Raw genomic sequence first — 17,767 nt, 5'->3', positions numbered from 1 at the left:
CACATAAATATCTACTATTTATTAATACATTACCCACTGATAATTGTTTCACAGTTTCTCAAAATTAACAACTTGCCGCCGAGCATTTCTTTATTATTCCTAACAATAGCAACGATTTCAATGCTTAATTAAAAGATCTGCCTCAGTAACATGATGTAATAATTTATTTCGTGCTTGTAATATAATCCTTACCTGGCATACTGGGGTCACAACTAACCCCTGCATTGTTTTCCTATTGTTATTTTATACGGCAACTAAGAATAAAATATTAACGGAGCATCCATCTACAGAATGAAATTAATACGTTTCTTTGCATTTCTTATTTTGGGTTTATCGTGACCCCAAAATTATTATACCAGTTAAGGATTAAGAAAAGATTTGGTAATTATACAAAAAAGGAGACACATTATACAAAACATTTCAGTTACACATAGATTAGGTTTGGATTAGATTATAGTTAGATCTATATTAGGTTTCGATTTTTGGCGGAATAACTAAATTCATGAAACATGTATAAAGAAACGTTGTCAACACAATGTCGCAAACCTATATATACTAACTCACACCTAACCTAGTCTCAATCTAGACCTAACACAGACCTAACGCAAAATTAATTTCTTTTGAGAAATTCAATGAAAATTTATAAAAATAGCATTTTTGTTGTCTACCTCGAAGATGACTTTGACAACAAATTTCGATATCAAAGTTGGCGAGATTTACTCTTTTCTGTTTAATTACCAATGATTTTTATACTATTTCCTGATAGAATTAATATAAAGTTCTACTAAATATAAAATTCTACATCCGGTGGGTAAATCGTTAATAACTCAACAATATCTACTTTGCAACGGAATTTTGTGGACTGAATAGAATGTTAACACTATTTTTACCTAAAATTTTGTATTACACAATTTACCGAATTAATTTTGTATTACACAATTTACCGAACTAATTTTGCGATGACCATTGCAAAAGTGGTCACATAGAAAACATCGAACATAGGAAATAATGTTTATTAGAATCTATTAAAAAATGTCCGTCAACTCCTTCGGTAAAAATAGTGTTGAATAGAAATTATTAACCCTTTGCAGTCGGTAGCATTTTAACTCGAAATACAAAACAATTTTTCTGACTTATAGTATCCATTTTATATAACTTGGTGCATTTTATACATATAAAATTGAATTTTGCGACTCGTGCATCGGTCAAACATTTAACGGTTTCTTAAAAGTGAACAAATTTGGTGGTGTTAAAATGATTTTGAACGTAATATAACAATTCTTAATGGCGCCTCAGAGTCGCCCAGTCGAGTACAAAGGGTTGAAAAGTGTCTTTCAACACATTCGTTAAAACCAGTGTGAATGGATTATTCGACAACGTACCTGACGGTGAATGAAAACAACAGAGCCGAGAAGTCGCCACGTGCCACCTTGCCGATCGACGTGGAGCATCCGCAGTATTTGCAAAAATCGGATGCCTCTAATGGCGGAGGTGGCGAACACCTGACCATTGCTCCCCACGGACAAGACCACCATGGATGCGACCACCACTATTAAATCTGGCGACAAACAAACGATGCGCTACAATTACAATTGTTCTATATTACATTATCAATAACATTACATTTTAAACCAATAAGTGGAAAAGTCTCGACAGCAAATATTTTCTGTATCAAACTTGAATTTTCAAATTTTAGAAACCATATAAGTTTCATCTAGCAGATAAAAAACTGATAGAAGATAGAATGTAAATTTCTTCTAACCGTTAACATAAAATTGCTATGATATTTACTCGTTCTCCTGCCTCTTTTTCTATCTAAAATTCTGTCATTATAATTATAATGAATTATTAGAAAATGAAGAATATTAATAAAGAACTGAAATAGTTCGTCAATTCACAGTAAAATCACAGTAATTTCGATTACGTTACGAACCATTTTTTTAATTTCATAGTAGCTTAAAAAGGATATTTTTCAATTTGTATTTAATCTTAGTATTACTTTCTCAATTTGTTCCAATACAAATGAAACAGAAATATAAATTTATATAAATATATTTATATAAATATAGTAAATAAAAACAGAAATATTTTAATTCGATCTTCTGCTTTAACTTATAAACTGAGAGGTAACTGTAGAAATTGTGTCCTAACATAGTAAACCATCGATACTTGTTGACAGTTTTATTTCCTAACAACACATTTTATTTTTAGTCTGCGTCGAATATTCCGTGTAGCCTAAACGTAAGTAAAAATAAACTGCTACATATTATCAGTTACATTCAACTTGCAATTACAATCACCCAATTTCGACCGATTAGTTGAGAAATTGATAGCGTGATCATCATTTTTATGAGACATGCAATCTATGTATACACTTTATTGCTTGTCGCTTTATATGTCATTAGAACTACTCCTATAATCAAATTTTAAAGACATTTATTTTATTCAATACTTTGAAGAGAATTTTAAAAACTAATGTATACTGTTATAACATCTTTCTCTAATTTTCATTTCATTGGATTGTCGTGGTTCAGTAGTAGGTACCTATTGTATTTTCTATTTAAAAATCTATTATAATTGTAATTTCTATTTAAAACTAAATTATAATTGCAATTCCTATTCAAAAATTAATTATAGCTGTAATTTTTATTTCAAAATCGATTATAATTGTAATTTCCATTGAATAATCAATTACAATTCTAATTTCTATTTCAAATACAATTACAATTCTAATTTCTATTTAAAAATCAATTACAATTCTAATTTCTATTTAAAAATCAATTACAATTGTAACTTCTATTTAAAAATCAATTACAATTCTAATTCCTATTTAAAATTCAATTATAATTGTACTTTCCGTTTAAATATTCATTACAATTGTTATTTCTATTTAAAAATCAAATACAATTGTAAATTCTACTTAAAAATCAGTTACAATACTAAGTTCTACTTATGTTCGATTATAAATGTACTTTCCATTTAAAAATTAATTACAATTCAAATTTCCATTTAAAAATCGATTATAATTGCAATTTCTGTTTGAAAATCAATTAGAATTAGAATTTTGATTCAGAAATCAATTATAATTGTAATTTTTATTTAAAAATCAATTTACTGCTGTCGATTAACCATTTAGAAATAGAAGTTTATGAACCACGTAGCGTTGAACGGCTACAGTTTTAAACTACTTACCGACTTTTTTAATTAATTTAGTTAAACGATTACAGGTACAGTTTCAGTCACTTTATTCTTAAATCGCTTTTTCTGTGCATACTAATCTTATTGCGTTCAATGGAATACCTACCAATTCAACTTTATCGCTATAAACTAAACAATTGAACGATCTTTTTAATCATTTATGGTGCCAATCGATCTTGAAATTTTTAATTCTATCAAGCACAACATACAGTGTAGAAAATGTAAATTGAATCCTATAAATGTGTGATAGTACAGGCTTTCAGGTTTAAAGTAAATCCAGGTTTATATTGTTGCACAACTCTTTTTTCGAAATTGGAACAGTTTAAATATCGATAATTGTTTGGCAATGAGAAAATTGTTCGAATACATTTTTTTAGCCATTGCAGATAATATTGATTAACATATTTTTTTATGTTTAATTTTGAATAGATAATTTTGATATACAGAGTGTTCCAAAATTATGTTACTTGCGGAAAATGACGGGTTCCAGAGGTCATTTGAAGTAACTTTTTCCTTAATGAAAATACAATCCGCGACTTTGTTTACGAGTTATTAACTAAAAACACTGACCAATGAGAGGCGAGCTAGGCTGGCGCGAGGCGGCCGAGCCAATCAGCGAAACTGGGCTTCGACCGCTCGTTGGCTCGGTCGTCTCGCCTCTCATTGGTCACTGTTTTTCATTAATAACTTGTTAACGATGCCTTGGAGAAAATTTTTGTAAAGGAAAAAGTTACTTCAAATGACCTCGGGAACCTCTCATTGCTCGGAAATAAGATAATTTTGGGACACCCTGTATGTTGACTACCGAAACGAGTGTTCACTCGCTTTATTACGTTTACTATTAATGTCTACAATGTGCAACCTCGTAATTTACATAAAAATAGACGTTTTCTTCTACAATTTCTGATATTGTGCCAAAAGCTTCTATGAGAAATGTTACACTTCTTCATTCAAGTATAAATTATTATAGAAATCGTGCGAAGTTGAAATAAATTTAGTCTTGTCATTGCTAAAACACAATACACATTAGTCGCGTTTAAAGCTCGCTAGTTCTAGTGTTAACGCTAAACCTGCCGCGATCAAAATGACTGTTTTCTTATTTTGCAATTCTATAAACTTTAGAGTCGCTTTCAAGAAAAATGCTTAAGTAAATTACATTATTGGAGCAAGTTTTGTAATAAAAACCTTAACATTCATAATACGTGACACTATCTTATGTTCATGTTTTTTTCTGCCCTTTATTTTTTCTATTATTTTTCTACCTTTTATACTCGAACTTTCACTATCCGAATATTAAAAGTTGGGCATCATTTGAGTGATTATTTAAATATAATATTATTTATTATTTGTAAGTTTACAAATAAATTATTTAAAACAATAACATTTTTTCTTATTTGAGAATACAATTCCAATCGTTACTTATTAATTATCATTTAACTGTTCATTATTTATTATTCGTTCGGCACAACGCATCGAATAAATAATAATAGCATTGTAATTATTAATAATAATTTAATTAATTTATTTGTTACACTATAATTCTTGATTAAAGTAATCCAATTACATTGTAAATCGTAATTAATGTAATTGAATTACTTAGTATTTTGCAATTGTACTCCTATTGAATTATGAATTACATTGTAATTTAATTGTACGGCGATCTGGATTACGAATTACAATATAATTCAATTTTAATTCTGCACAACTCTGACTCTGCATTACTATTTGGAAAAGTGTTCTCATATTATAAGTTGCAATTAGAACACATATAAAAGAATTCTTGAGATTGAAAGTTTTGGTTCGACTAGAATTAGCGAAATTTGAAAATAAATATTTTTGCATAACAAGAACAGATGTTTCGTTAATTAATATGAAAGGTAATTCTCAAACATTATTAGTAGTGCCAAATATTATTTAATGGATAATATTATGACGATACTAAATAGTTATTCTGATTATAAAACTAAAATTATAACATTGTCAAATAAACCCAGTGAATAATTGATTCAATGGTTTATTTATTTGACAGGAACCTTTTGAATAAACGTTTTACAAGGATTTGTTCCTATGAAATTTTTAATGAACATGTTCTAAAGTATCTACGTCCCACGGGAACAGATATCTTGTTGAACGAAACGTATGAATTTGAACCGAACACAATTTCTTCTGAAAATTATAACTTTTAAGTTATCTTTAAATATATTCAGATAAACAAATTTGTCCATAATACTGTCGATTATGTGTAAGTTGCCCGTCCCCTTTTTACTCATGCAACCCTACATCATTATCAACTCACCGCCACCTTTTACACTCGTAATACCTGATCCTCTCGACACTTTTTTCTTTCCATCATTGTTTACCGACATAATTCTTTGCAAACTGCAATCGTTTCTTACGGTTAATTTCACTCACGAATGGCTTACGTCTTGCGGTACATGCATGAAAACTATTTCGATGTAATATACGACGTGTCGTTTCAGCATACGCATCAATCCCAATGAATTCTCGTAATTCTTTAGCAGTACATGTTTCGTTTTTATTTTTCTTAAAATAAAATTTCCTTCTCTAGTTCCTAATTTCTTGCGTCTTCCCATGCGCAGCTTGTTAACGACACATCCTCCTTCTTTATATTTTCTTACAATGTATTGTACTGTGGAATGTGATTTCCCAACCATGCTTGCAATTTCCCTTAACCCTAGAAAGATAACCATATGACAACGTACGTAAAAGATAACCATACGCTGCAGAGGCGCATGCTTTTCTAAGGCGTCAATTTTATACTAACAATGGATATTTATTTAAGTTAATCTAGTCATTTTAAAGGTTTGGCATTATTGTAAAAATAAAATGCATTTATATAATATTTTTTTATATTTTAAGTAATTTTAAACTTAAATCACTAGACCTCTATGAAAAATTAACAAAAATCAACAGTCTTCGCAGGCGCCTCTGCGACGTAGGTTATCTTTCTCGGGTTAAGGATCTTCGTTTCATAGATACAATAATAACAATTTTCCGCTCTTCAATAGTCGTTTCTTGTCGTTTTCGATCGCGATTCATATTTGCAAACTAATTTTATAATTGAACTTATTGCACTCGTTGCTAACAGACTACTAAGGCATTCTGCGGTTAATATTCAGTATTCGAATGTTTTCAGTTTGTCATTTGTTTCAATAATAGAGCATTCACCCATCTTATCCCGCAAATGTACAAAGACCTTTTGTGACCCGATATTTGTGCCCATAATTATGAAAGTGGTCTAAGTCAAAATTTAAAAAAAAATGAATTTATCGCTTATTTCACACGACATGATTTTAAACTAAATTTATTCAATGTAATTTTTACGATATCGTCAAAAATGAACCTTTAGATAGTAGTTGTAATTACAACGTTATACGGAATTAAAAAATGGATTACTTTTTAAAAATGATTAATAAATGTTTATGAATTATTTCGTTAAAGTTGTTGTTTCAAATGGACCGTTTATTTCGAAAGTGGTACAAGTTCTTTTTTTTAAAGAAATTCAAAATGCCGAATCTGAGCTTGTATTGTCTAAATACCCCACGCAACGCCACTTACAATTCCTTTCGATGACATTGGACTTGCACCACTTTCAAAATAAACGGCTCAAATAAAAATCACAATTTTTTATTACTTTAAGTCAATTATAGGACATTCAGTTAATTTTGAAAATGGTCTAAGTCAATTCAAGCTTTAAAAACAACATTTTCCTATGAAATTCACACAAAATTTCATATCTATAATAAATTTCCATTAATCAAGACTAATAAAATTATAAATTAAAATGTCGCATAATGTAAAAATATTTTTTAATTTATGCAAATGCGATTCATTAAATATCTCGAAACAAGAAATATATGACTTAGACCACTTTCATAATTATGGGCACATTTGTATCATATAATAAATATACTCTATTCACTTACAGAAGGAAGGTTCGTATTTATTTACTTCTATACAGTTTTGAAGACTAAGAAACGTTCTTTAATTATGTGCAAACACATTCCGAAAAAACGTTGTGTAAATACTAATAAAATTGATTCGAACAAGTTTTATTCTCGTATACGAATAATTTTGTGGGCAACTTCTTGAGGAAATGTATGTACAACTGTGCAACGTTCGAATTCGAGAGTTTAAATACAGTAAATTCTCCTTAATTCTCTCCTTCAGCTTGTAAACAAAAATGAACAATTTGGACAATTTTCATGGTTATCAATTGTCAATCATTTTAACAACGAACTGCAAGGTTCGAGTAATCGTACCTCTCCATTCCAAATTGTTCATTTTTCTTTACAAGCTGAAGGAAAATTAAAAAGAATTTACTGTATTTAAATCCTCGAATTCGAATACTCTTTGGACTGTACGAAAGTACAAACGGTCGGTGAACGTCGCGCAGTTGTACATTTTCTCAAGAAGTTGCCCAGAAAAGTGTTCGTACACCAAAATAAAATTTGTTCAATCCAACTTTATTACTATTTACATAACGTTTTCTCAGAATGTGCTCTTTTTATACATTGGAATTCGATGATCGATTTTTGCGTGTTTCGTTAAACTTCGGAGGCCTAAAAAAATAGGAAAAAATAAAAATTTTGGGTCGATTCTAGTAAGGGCTGTAGTCAGACGTATACTAAATACGTGTTTAAAATTTTGAGTCAATCGGTCAAGTAGATTTTGAGGTATCATGGACACCGTTCTGAAAACCATGGTTTCGAAAAAAATGCCTTTAAACTATAGTACAGTAAATTCTTCCTAATTTTCCATAAACAAAACTGGACAATTTGGGAAGAGAAGATACGATTATACGAGCCTTGCACCTCGTTTTTATAATTGTCGACAATTGGCGACTATAACAATGAGCCGCGAGGCTCGAATAATCGTATCTCCTCTTTCCAAATTGTTTCCAAATACTCTCGAAACGTGCGTACATGAAATTCCGACGAGGTTCGTCTCTTATCGAATCACACTTCATTCCAGCTGCGTTCAACTGGAGCATAGTCAATCTTTCTACGAAAAAAATTCCAGAACGAACGAGGGAATTCTCTGTACGTAACAACAATAAAACAATCACGCACAATAACGGCATTGAAAATAACGATGCGAAATGGTTCACTTCAAATAATCGTTCCTTGTTCTCGTTTCAAATATTCCAGGTTTGATTACACGTGAAACAATCGTTCCGTCGGCCGAGCTCCGAACAATCGAGTTTCTGTTATATTCTCAATCCGCATGAAATATCTCGGAAATACATATATGAATTCCTAAAGAACAGATACAGCGTGCGTATAAATACTTCTGCCGTCCGAGGCGCCACAACCGTCTATGAAATCCATAACGTAGCGATGAATAAATAGGGAACAAGGGATCAGCGAGCAGCTGTTCATCAATGAAACGATCACAGAGACGTATCCGCTACCTTGGTAATCGCATTGCCGCTCCCAATCGGCGCGACTATATGTATGGAGATAGGTATAATACCATAATCCATATCGCGGAGGTAAAATTCCGGTGGGTCTTGATACATCGTTAATTTAGCCGGGAGCAACGAACGAGGTATACGTTTTGTACGGTCCGAAAATGTTCCTGCAGATCTCCATAATTCACCGGACCCGATCCCACTGGCTCGATACTGATCGCGTTTCACGCAGCGATCGCGATATTTATTTCGCGCGGAGTTGCCGTGCTACATCAGTTTCGTGAATAGGAAACGACGCACAGTGGGCTATTTGTCTCAAAAAAAGCAGGAAAAAGTCAGTATAATTGAAAATTTCATTCACTAATAGTTATATGAGGTTGCATACATTCTTTGCATTATGTATATGTGTAGTACTACTGTGATCAAAAAGTAAGGTGAAATTGTCAATTAAAACTCCCGGACATTAGGAAGGCAGGCAATTGTTTTTTTCCTAGGTTGGTAGGACTGTCTATAACAATTGCCAAGCGTCTGTTTGTTAAAAGGTTTAATTATCTCCGAGTTACACGTGTTTTAGTAAACGACCAAAAGTGAATTTTTCGATTTTTACAATGGGTGATTTTGTTGAGCAAAGAACTTGCATCAAATTTTGTTTGCGGAACGAATATTCTTGTGCGGACACGTTGAAAATGTTGCGGAAGGCCTTTGGTGATCAAACTATGGCACAAAAAAACGTTTATAAGTGGTACAACGAGTTCAAAGCGGGCCGAGAACGCGTTGAAGACGAACCGCGCTCTGGACGACCATCAACGTCTACCGACGAGGGCCACGTCCAAAAAATCGAAGATTTGGTGCTTGAAAATCGTCGATTGACAATAAGAGACCTCGCTGATAGTGTTGGAATATCATTTGGTTCAGCCCAAACCATTTTGAAGGATGTTTTGTGTCTCAAACGCGTCAAGTCTCGATTGGTGCCATGTCATACTGCATTGTTTCTTGGCGACTTTTTTGCCAAAAACTAGACTCATATCGTTCCGCAACCACCGTATTCGCCTGATTTGGCTCCGTGCGACTTCTGGTTATTCAGCAAACTCAAAAAGCCAATGCGGGGACGCCGTTTTGACACGATTGAGGAGATAAAAACCGAATCGAAGAAGGTCTTGAAGGCTATACCGGAAAAAGACTATTCCGACTGTTTCGAGGACTGGAAAAAGCGTCGGAAACAGTGCGTTTTATCGGACGGGGATTACTTTGAAGGGGATGAAATTGATTTGGAAGAATAAATAAAGAATTTACATTTTATAAACAAATTCACCTTACTTTTTGATCACAGTAGTATATTTAAGTCGAGATTGTAAAAAAATCTCGTAGGGACACGATTTAATAAAAGAGCAAACTGACACATGTCCTTTGATATTTCGAGTGAGGAGTCAAGTGGCACTACTAGTGTTTTAATGCGTGCACATTTTCAAGGTTATGTCAAGATCATCTTGCATTCTTTTATGACAAACCTATATTTTTTTATTTCGGAATCATGTTCTACGTAAAAAAATGCACGAATTATGTTGGAAACACTTTTTTGTAAGTTCGTTATTTTTTACGAAAACGTATTTTGTCTCATTTAAGAACATTATATTACAAAAAAATGTTTCAAACAAAAGTTATGCTCTTTTTTTTACATACGATATGATTCCCAAGTAAAAACTATTGGTTTATAATAAGAAAAAACAAGATGACCTTGAAATAACCTTGAAAACTGGCACATATTTAGGAACTAGTAGCGCCATTTGACTCCCTATTCGAAATACTAAAGGACACGTGCCAGTTTATTTCTCTGACATTGTCCCTCAACTTAGAAACGAAATGAAAGCTCGTTTTTATAGTTTTTGGTAATCGCGTATCGTTGTATGTTATTGTATTTGTCTCGGAATTTTGGTTTACCGATAGACAATACTTTCAGGTTTCGTTTTCATCTCGGAGACGAAGATCATCTCAATATCAAACCATTATCTGAATGTATCCAATGTATTTTTAACACTTTAATAGCCACTCACACAACATGTGTGTGATGCTTTAATAATTATCACACAAAGGAAAAATATTAAATTCGTTCTTTTAAATGCGTTGTTATTGTTACTATATTTTTTTCGTTTTATGTGTATGTTCGCGTGTGTTGAATTATTTCATGAATTTACATAAAGTTTTTTTTAATTAATTCTTCAAAAATATTGCCGACTCCTGGCGACGTTTGACTGCGTAGACGTGCGGCCATTAAAGTGTTAACGTCGGGCTACGTGATGCAATGAAATGAAATGCGAACTCGCATGGAAGACAACATCGACGATTTTGAGAATTCCAGGAAAAAATGTACGTGAAAAGAAACTATAATACTTTCTGCAACGTGTTCGTCATCTGATAACGGTCGAATTTCGTATATTTTTTTGTAACGTCACTGCTCGAGGAGACATTTAGGTGAAATTGTTTAGATGGACTAAAGGTGAACTAAAAATAAATATTTAACCAATACTTTCAAGTAATTCTAATGGAAAAACTAATATTCGAATGTAACGTAATTGCTATTAACCCTAGAAAGATAACCATATGACAACGTACGTAAAAGATAACCATACGCTTCAGAGGCGCATGCTTTTCTAAGGCGTCAATTTTATACTAACAATGGATATTTATTTAAGTTAATCTAGTCATTTTAAAGGTTTGGCATTATTGTAAAAATAAAATGCATTTATATTATATTTTTTTATATTTTAAGTAATTTTAAACTTAAATCACTAGACCTCTATGAAAAATTAACAAAAATCAACAGTCTTCGCAGGCGCCTCTGCGACGTAGGTTATCTTTCTCGGGTTAAATGTAACCTTGTTACATCAGCAATCGATTCTCGAGACCCTCGACTGAGGTTAACGATCGTCGGCATCCCAAAGAATTGCATCCGTCGAGTATAAATCGGCGATCGAACCCGTCCTTCAGCACAAAGTGACTGCGCCGGCAATCCAATTTTCGAAGCGGACAATTGCACAATCCGCATATTGGATTAGTTCAAGCATAGGCTGATTGGACTGGTCCCGATGCACATTAGAGGACGCACTCACCTATGATACAAATCGGTTTCCGTATGAATCGCAGCCTGCCGCAGCATCCCATGTACTTTGATCTGCAGCCTGCGCTCCATAATCGCACCATGTACTCCACGCCGAAGAATACCACCAAACATATTTCCTATCAACAGAAAAACCAGCGCGCGTTAGTATCTTTTTCAAATTCTCCATTTGAGGGGCTGAGATCCATTTGGACCATTTTCAATTTGTTAATTGCACCAGGAGCGCACGGTTAAATTTACATGGGACCGGCTATGTATGTACATCTTTTACTTCCAATGGCTGACTCGAGCACGACTCGACAAGACAGGATATAATAATATACAGGGTGTCCCACAATTATTTTAACAGCCGAAAATGAGGGGTAGCTGAGGTCATTTGAAGTAACTTTTTCCTTTGCGAAAATGCAATCCGCGGCTTTGTTTACGAGTTATTAACGAAAAACACTGGCCAATGAGAGGTGACGGTGCGAGAGAGAGGGTCCGCGAGAGAGTCCGCAGCACGAGGCTTTGACAGAAGGTCGGGACGGACTCGAGCCGCGTTCGAAGTATTGAACGAGTCACGAAGCGAGAACTTTCCGGATTTTTTTAACTACATAACAGTGATATTTTTAAGAAAAACGCTGTTCACCTTTACTTTAGAACGTCTGAAGAATATTCACTAATTTTTCGGACTCGAAATAATATGTAGTTTAACCGTGACAGTCGTTTTAATTTTCTGGTGTGCATGACACCTTATGTGTACCATATGAAATTTTTATGCAAGGTGTACAGTGAAGATTAGCAAAGTTCGTAAATGATATTTTAATTTAAATAACTCCGTGTACGAACAGAATTCAACGAATGATTGGCAAAGCTGATTTAATAATAAATAATCGCGTTAAGGTACGTAAAGGATTTGTTTTTTAGAGAAATATGAAAAATATTATCGATAAGAAACTCACCCATTTAGTTGAGGATGCATTTGCTGACTCGTACGTACTGACCTCGTACAACGAACAGCTGATCCCAGGTCGATGACCGCAACATTCGAGGGATACTGTCGGTGGAACCTCTGGTATGGTTATTTGCGAAGTTCACTTACACTGCACTGTCACCAAACACTGATCAGTTATTTAATCACTGATAATCCGAATCACTTGTGGATATTTAAGAAAGATCACTGAGACTCGTTCGCGGATAATCGTTTATTCGACGCGTTCGTTCGGAAGTCGACGTTTCACTGCCGAAAAATTCAGGCCTTGACTGTGGGTCCTTGTTGTTCTTCGTTCGGCCGTCCGAGGAAATGACACTCGATACCATTTTCTTCGCACGGCCATTAATTACGTTCTAAGAGCGCAGGGTGACAGCGGGTCGGACACAGTTTACGTCTCGGCATATCTTGTTTATTTCATTTGGCGGTACCCTGCGCTTCGAAGAAAATAGTATCGGGTGTTATTTCCTCGGACGGCCGAAAGACGAACGACAAGGCCTCGATTTTTTGGCAGTGAAACGTCGACTTCCGAACGAACGCGTCGAATAAACGATTATCCGCGAACGAGTCTCAGTGATCTTTCTTAAATATCCACAAGTGATTCGGATTATCAGTGATTAATTAAGTGATCAGTGTTTGGTGACAGTGCAGTGAAAGATCAGCTGTACGTTGTACAAGGTCAGTGCCCTTCGACATCATGAATTTCAGCCAGCAAATGCATCCTCAACTAAATGGGTGAGTTTCTTACTGATAATATTTTTCATATCTCTCTAATAAACAAATCCTTTACGTCCCTTATTTATTATTAAATCAGCTTTGCAAATCATTCGTTAATCTTCACTGTACACCTTGCATAAAAATTTCATATGGTACACACGACGTGTCATGCACACCAGAAAATTAAAACAGCTGTCAAGGTTAAACTTCATATTATTTCGGGTCCGAAAAATTAGTAAATATTCTTCAGACGTTCTAAAGTAAAGGTGAACAGCGTTTTTCTTAAAAATATCACTGTTATGTAGTTAAAAAAATCCGGAAAGTTCTCGCTTGGTGACTTGTTCAATACTTCGAACGCGGATCGAGTCCGTCCCGACCTTCTGTCAAAGCCTCGTGTTGCGGACTCTCTCGCGGACCCTCTCCCTCGCACCGTCACCTCTCATTGGCCAGTGTTTTTCGTTAATAACTCGTAAACAAAGCCTCAGATTGCAAATTCGCAAAGGAGAAAGTTACTTCAAATGACCTCAGCTACCCCTCATTTTCGGCTGTTAAAATAATTGTGGGACACCCTGTATAATAGTATGTATAATAAAATTTTGTATACAAAAATTCAATGAATATATATATATTATTCAAATACTTCATTGAATTTTTATTCAAAATTTTATTATCGTGGAAAAATGTTGTCGAGCAGCGACGCTCGAGATTCGGCATTTAAAGAGACATCGCGATCAGTATAAAATAAACGTGCGGAAATTTCAATTTCAGTCATTGTCGACTCACCTTTATAACTCAAGCACCAACGAATAACTGAAATTCTTCTGATTAAAATGAGTCCAAACACGACGTAAATCGGACGAATTTCAGCTATTGATTAATGAGCAATCTACAGGGTGAATCGCGTAATCTGCACACCGCAAATGACATTTAAATTATGCTTTCTATGAGAAATGGTTAAATGCGTGGTTTCATAGGTGAATAGAGGTTCTATGTAGAGAGGTTTTCAAGTTCTCGAGATCACCTAATTTAATGTTGTTTGATGTGTCCAAGTTACGTGGCTCACCCTGTATAATAAGTATTCATAAACCTACTCCGATTTATATCGTGTTTGGACTCAGTTTAAGCGGAAGAATCTCAGCTATTCATTGGTGATAGAATTATGAAAGTAAGATGAAAATTAGTGACAATTTTTTCTTCTTTCAATTATTAAGGTTACGTGACTCTTCTTGGAAGAAACGGAAGTCTTTCTTCTTTTAATTACTTTAATAGAATGTACATAATATAATCTAGTTATGTTAGTAAAAAATGCATCAAATTGTATCAAATTATACTAGATCTATGAATACCGTTATTTTCTCTTATTCAAGACATGTTCACAATTTTTCGTTTCTTAAAATGGTATTTTATTACACTTATAAACCGTCATACTAATGAACATGAAATTTAACTTATATTTCCAATGACAAGTGGATTTCTAATCAGTTACATCAGTTTTTATAGTTCTAATATTTTCTTGTATTCGAGGTTGAAATCGCGGACAGTGGAAAACGTGAAAAACAATTTTTGACAAACTACGTCGTCTATCAATTTTTCTTTTTATCGCCATGTCCATGACGAATGAAGAGAACAGAGAAAAAATGATAAATGTTACAATTTGTTTGAAATGGGTTTTCACGTTTTGCATTGCCTGTGCTTCCAATTAGAGAAAGAAAGATTCTCACTGTATATAAAACGGTTACATCGATTGAAAACGTAATTGTAGTTCAATGATAGCGAGTAAATTACATGTCAATTATTAAGTGCATTGAAAAGATTGATTAAAATCATTTTAAGAAGTCCCGTCAGCTGATTAAAGTTCATCAGAAAATTACATACACGATATTGGTTTAGGATAAATATATTCTTACAGTCGCAAAAATTATAATAATTTTCTTTTTTTATTTTACGATTACTAATTCTTTATTCCGTTTTACAATAACAATAAAAAGATCGTTGATAACGTAAGAAATTGGTATTTCATTGATGTAATCATTTTGTCATGTTGTGTCGCTGAAATATCAGATTACTTATTGGTTCATAATTATACTTGTGACAGATAAAAATCATATACAACATCAGAATTTATTATTATTATACATATATTGTAGTTAGACAAATTTTATTTTAAATAATAAATTATACATTAAATTAATATTTCATTTGTAAATAATAACTCATTTTTTATTTAATTAATAAATTATTTCCATAATTCCACAAATAATTTATTCATTATTTCTTATTTGCAAAAGGAACGTTGTTTTAAATCAATGAATTAGAAATATTGTCATTATTTAATACTTTACCTAAGATTCATTAATTTCATCGAAGTTTAACAAATAAATAAATAAAAACTTAAGCTGGTGAAATGAAAAACTAAGAACTGAACAAGGATACAAATATTATAAATAAATGAATTAAAAATATTGCCATTATTTGACAATATAATTTTAGCTAATGGTATCTAATACTTTTCCTACTTTTAACTAGTAAATAAATGAAAATCAAATGAATGAATTTTAAGTATCTGCTTAATTTTAACTAACAAAAGAATAATAAATAAAAAAGAGAAACCTTTCTTTGAGAATCTACCTAATTTTACCTAAATTAACGAAAAGCAGGGCAAACGAAAGTTAGTAAATAAAATAACGCAGTCTGAAAGAGAGCTCTGCTTTCATCAAAATTAACTGCGCACGGATTCTTAAAACCACCTGTGAGTCCGCGATACAACACAGAAAGCCCGTTTGTTTACGCGTTGGAAAATAAGTACGGCATCGAGTGCATCGCCGCGTTTAAAAATGCAACGGCTGGTACATGAATAAACAAATCAATACGTCAAACGTCGCGTCGGCAGGCATAACGTATGAAAAAATAGAAAAATGGAGGAAACGAGGAGAAATTGCCGCGGCTCGGCGAGCCGATAATTATAATAGCAGGAGAGAGGCATTCCCGTGATGACTTTGAATGCTAGCACAGTCATTAATTTCCAGTTCTTAAAATAAATGTGCAACGAGCGCGACGATGTATAGCGATGCTATATCGATTGTATGACCTTTATTGTAACGCTACGACGCCCTGGAAAAAATGGGAACATCGATGACAGAATCGCAATGTTCGGGAGTTCCGTGGCAGTCCCACGCTTTTCACTTTCTTTCGCAACACGTTACGAACAATGCTGCATGCGGCCGAAACTAATCAGGTTTTGACAACCTGTCACGGCTCGCCGAATTAGTCACACCTGTACGCTGTAATATGTTTGAGAAATGGTTGACACAGATTCTGCATTCCGAATCCATTATTTTCTTAAATTACATCAATTTTTGTCTAAACCACCTTTTTATGTGACACAATAGATTGTTTACTTTATAACGTTGCAGCTGATATCAAGACTAAGCTAAAACTTGATACGTAAAGTAACGTTATATTTATCTATTTTAATGAAACAAAGCATGTGATAAAATAAAAATCGAAGTTGTAAAATAAAATTATATTTATTAGAATAAAACAAAGCATAGTACTCTGTAAAATAAGATTATATTTATCGGAATGAAACAAAGTATATAATAAAATAAAAATCGACGCTGTGAAATAAAATTATACTTTTTGGAATAAAACAAAGCATATGATAAAATAAAAATCGAAGTTGTAAAATAAAATTATATTTATTAGAATAAAACAAAGCATAGTACTCTGTAAAATAAGATTATATTTATCGGAATGAAACAAAGTATATAATAAAATAAAAATCGACGCTGTGAAATAAAATTATACTTTTTGGAATAAAACAAAGCATATGATAAAATAAAAATTGAAGTTGTAAAATAAAATTATATTTATTAGAATAAAACAAAGCATATAATAAAATAAAAATCGAAGTTGTAAAATAAAATTATATTTATTAGAATAAAACAAAGCATATAATAAAATAAAAATCGAAGCTGCAAAATAAAATTATACTTTTTAGGATTAAACAAAGCACACAGTGCTATAAAAAACAAAACTAAAATAAAAATATATTTTTCGGAATAATAAAATAACTAGACTGCGGATCTTTGTGAAAAATAAAAATTTTCCAAGACGATTGTAAGAAACTCATTGTAAATAAAAATGAATTGTTTCTGTTAAAATTATTTTGATAAGTTGCAAATAGTGTAACAATGTTATGGAATTCTTCCAATTTTTATATTTCATAAAAACTTTATATTTCAGCTACTCAATTTTACCATAAATGCATAAAATCCGCAGTCTAAAAAGATAACGTTATATTTTTCGAAATGAAATAAAACATATAATAACA

At 32.7% G+C, this 17,767-nt stretch overlaps 1 protein-coding gene across 9 annotated transcripts in view; it reads right to left on the bottom strand.

The window, feature by feature from the left end:
- LOC117218266 (potassium voltage-gated channel subfamily KQT member 1) overlaps positions 1 to 17,767 on the bottom strand; it is a 271,571-nt gene that overhangs the window by 132,729 nt on the left and 121,075 nt on the right. For all 9 annotated transcript variants that reach the window (XM_076522215.1, XM_076522217.1, XM_076522221.1 and 6 more), the window contains exons 4-5: positions 11,740 to 11,866; positions 1,383 to 1,558 (exon numbers count right to left, since the gene is read on the bottom strand). In XM_076522215.1, the coding sequence (XP_076378330.1) occupies positions 1,383 to 1,558; positions 11,740 to 11,866 (303 nt within the window). The remainder of the gene's footprint in view (positions 1 to 1,382; positions 1,559 to 11,739; positions 11,867 to 17,767) is intronic.

This window comes from Megalopta genalis, chromosome 5, assembly GCF_051020955.1.
Source record: "Megalopta genalis isolate 19385.01 chromosome 5, iyMegGena1_principal, whole genome shotgun sequence".
NCBI lineage: Eukaryota > Metazoa > Arthropoda > Insecta > Hymenoptera > Halictidae > Megalopta > Megalopta genalis.
The sequence above is the reverse complement of the archived record's forward strand: the minus strand, read 5'-3'. Positions and strand labels throughout refer to the sequence as shown.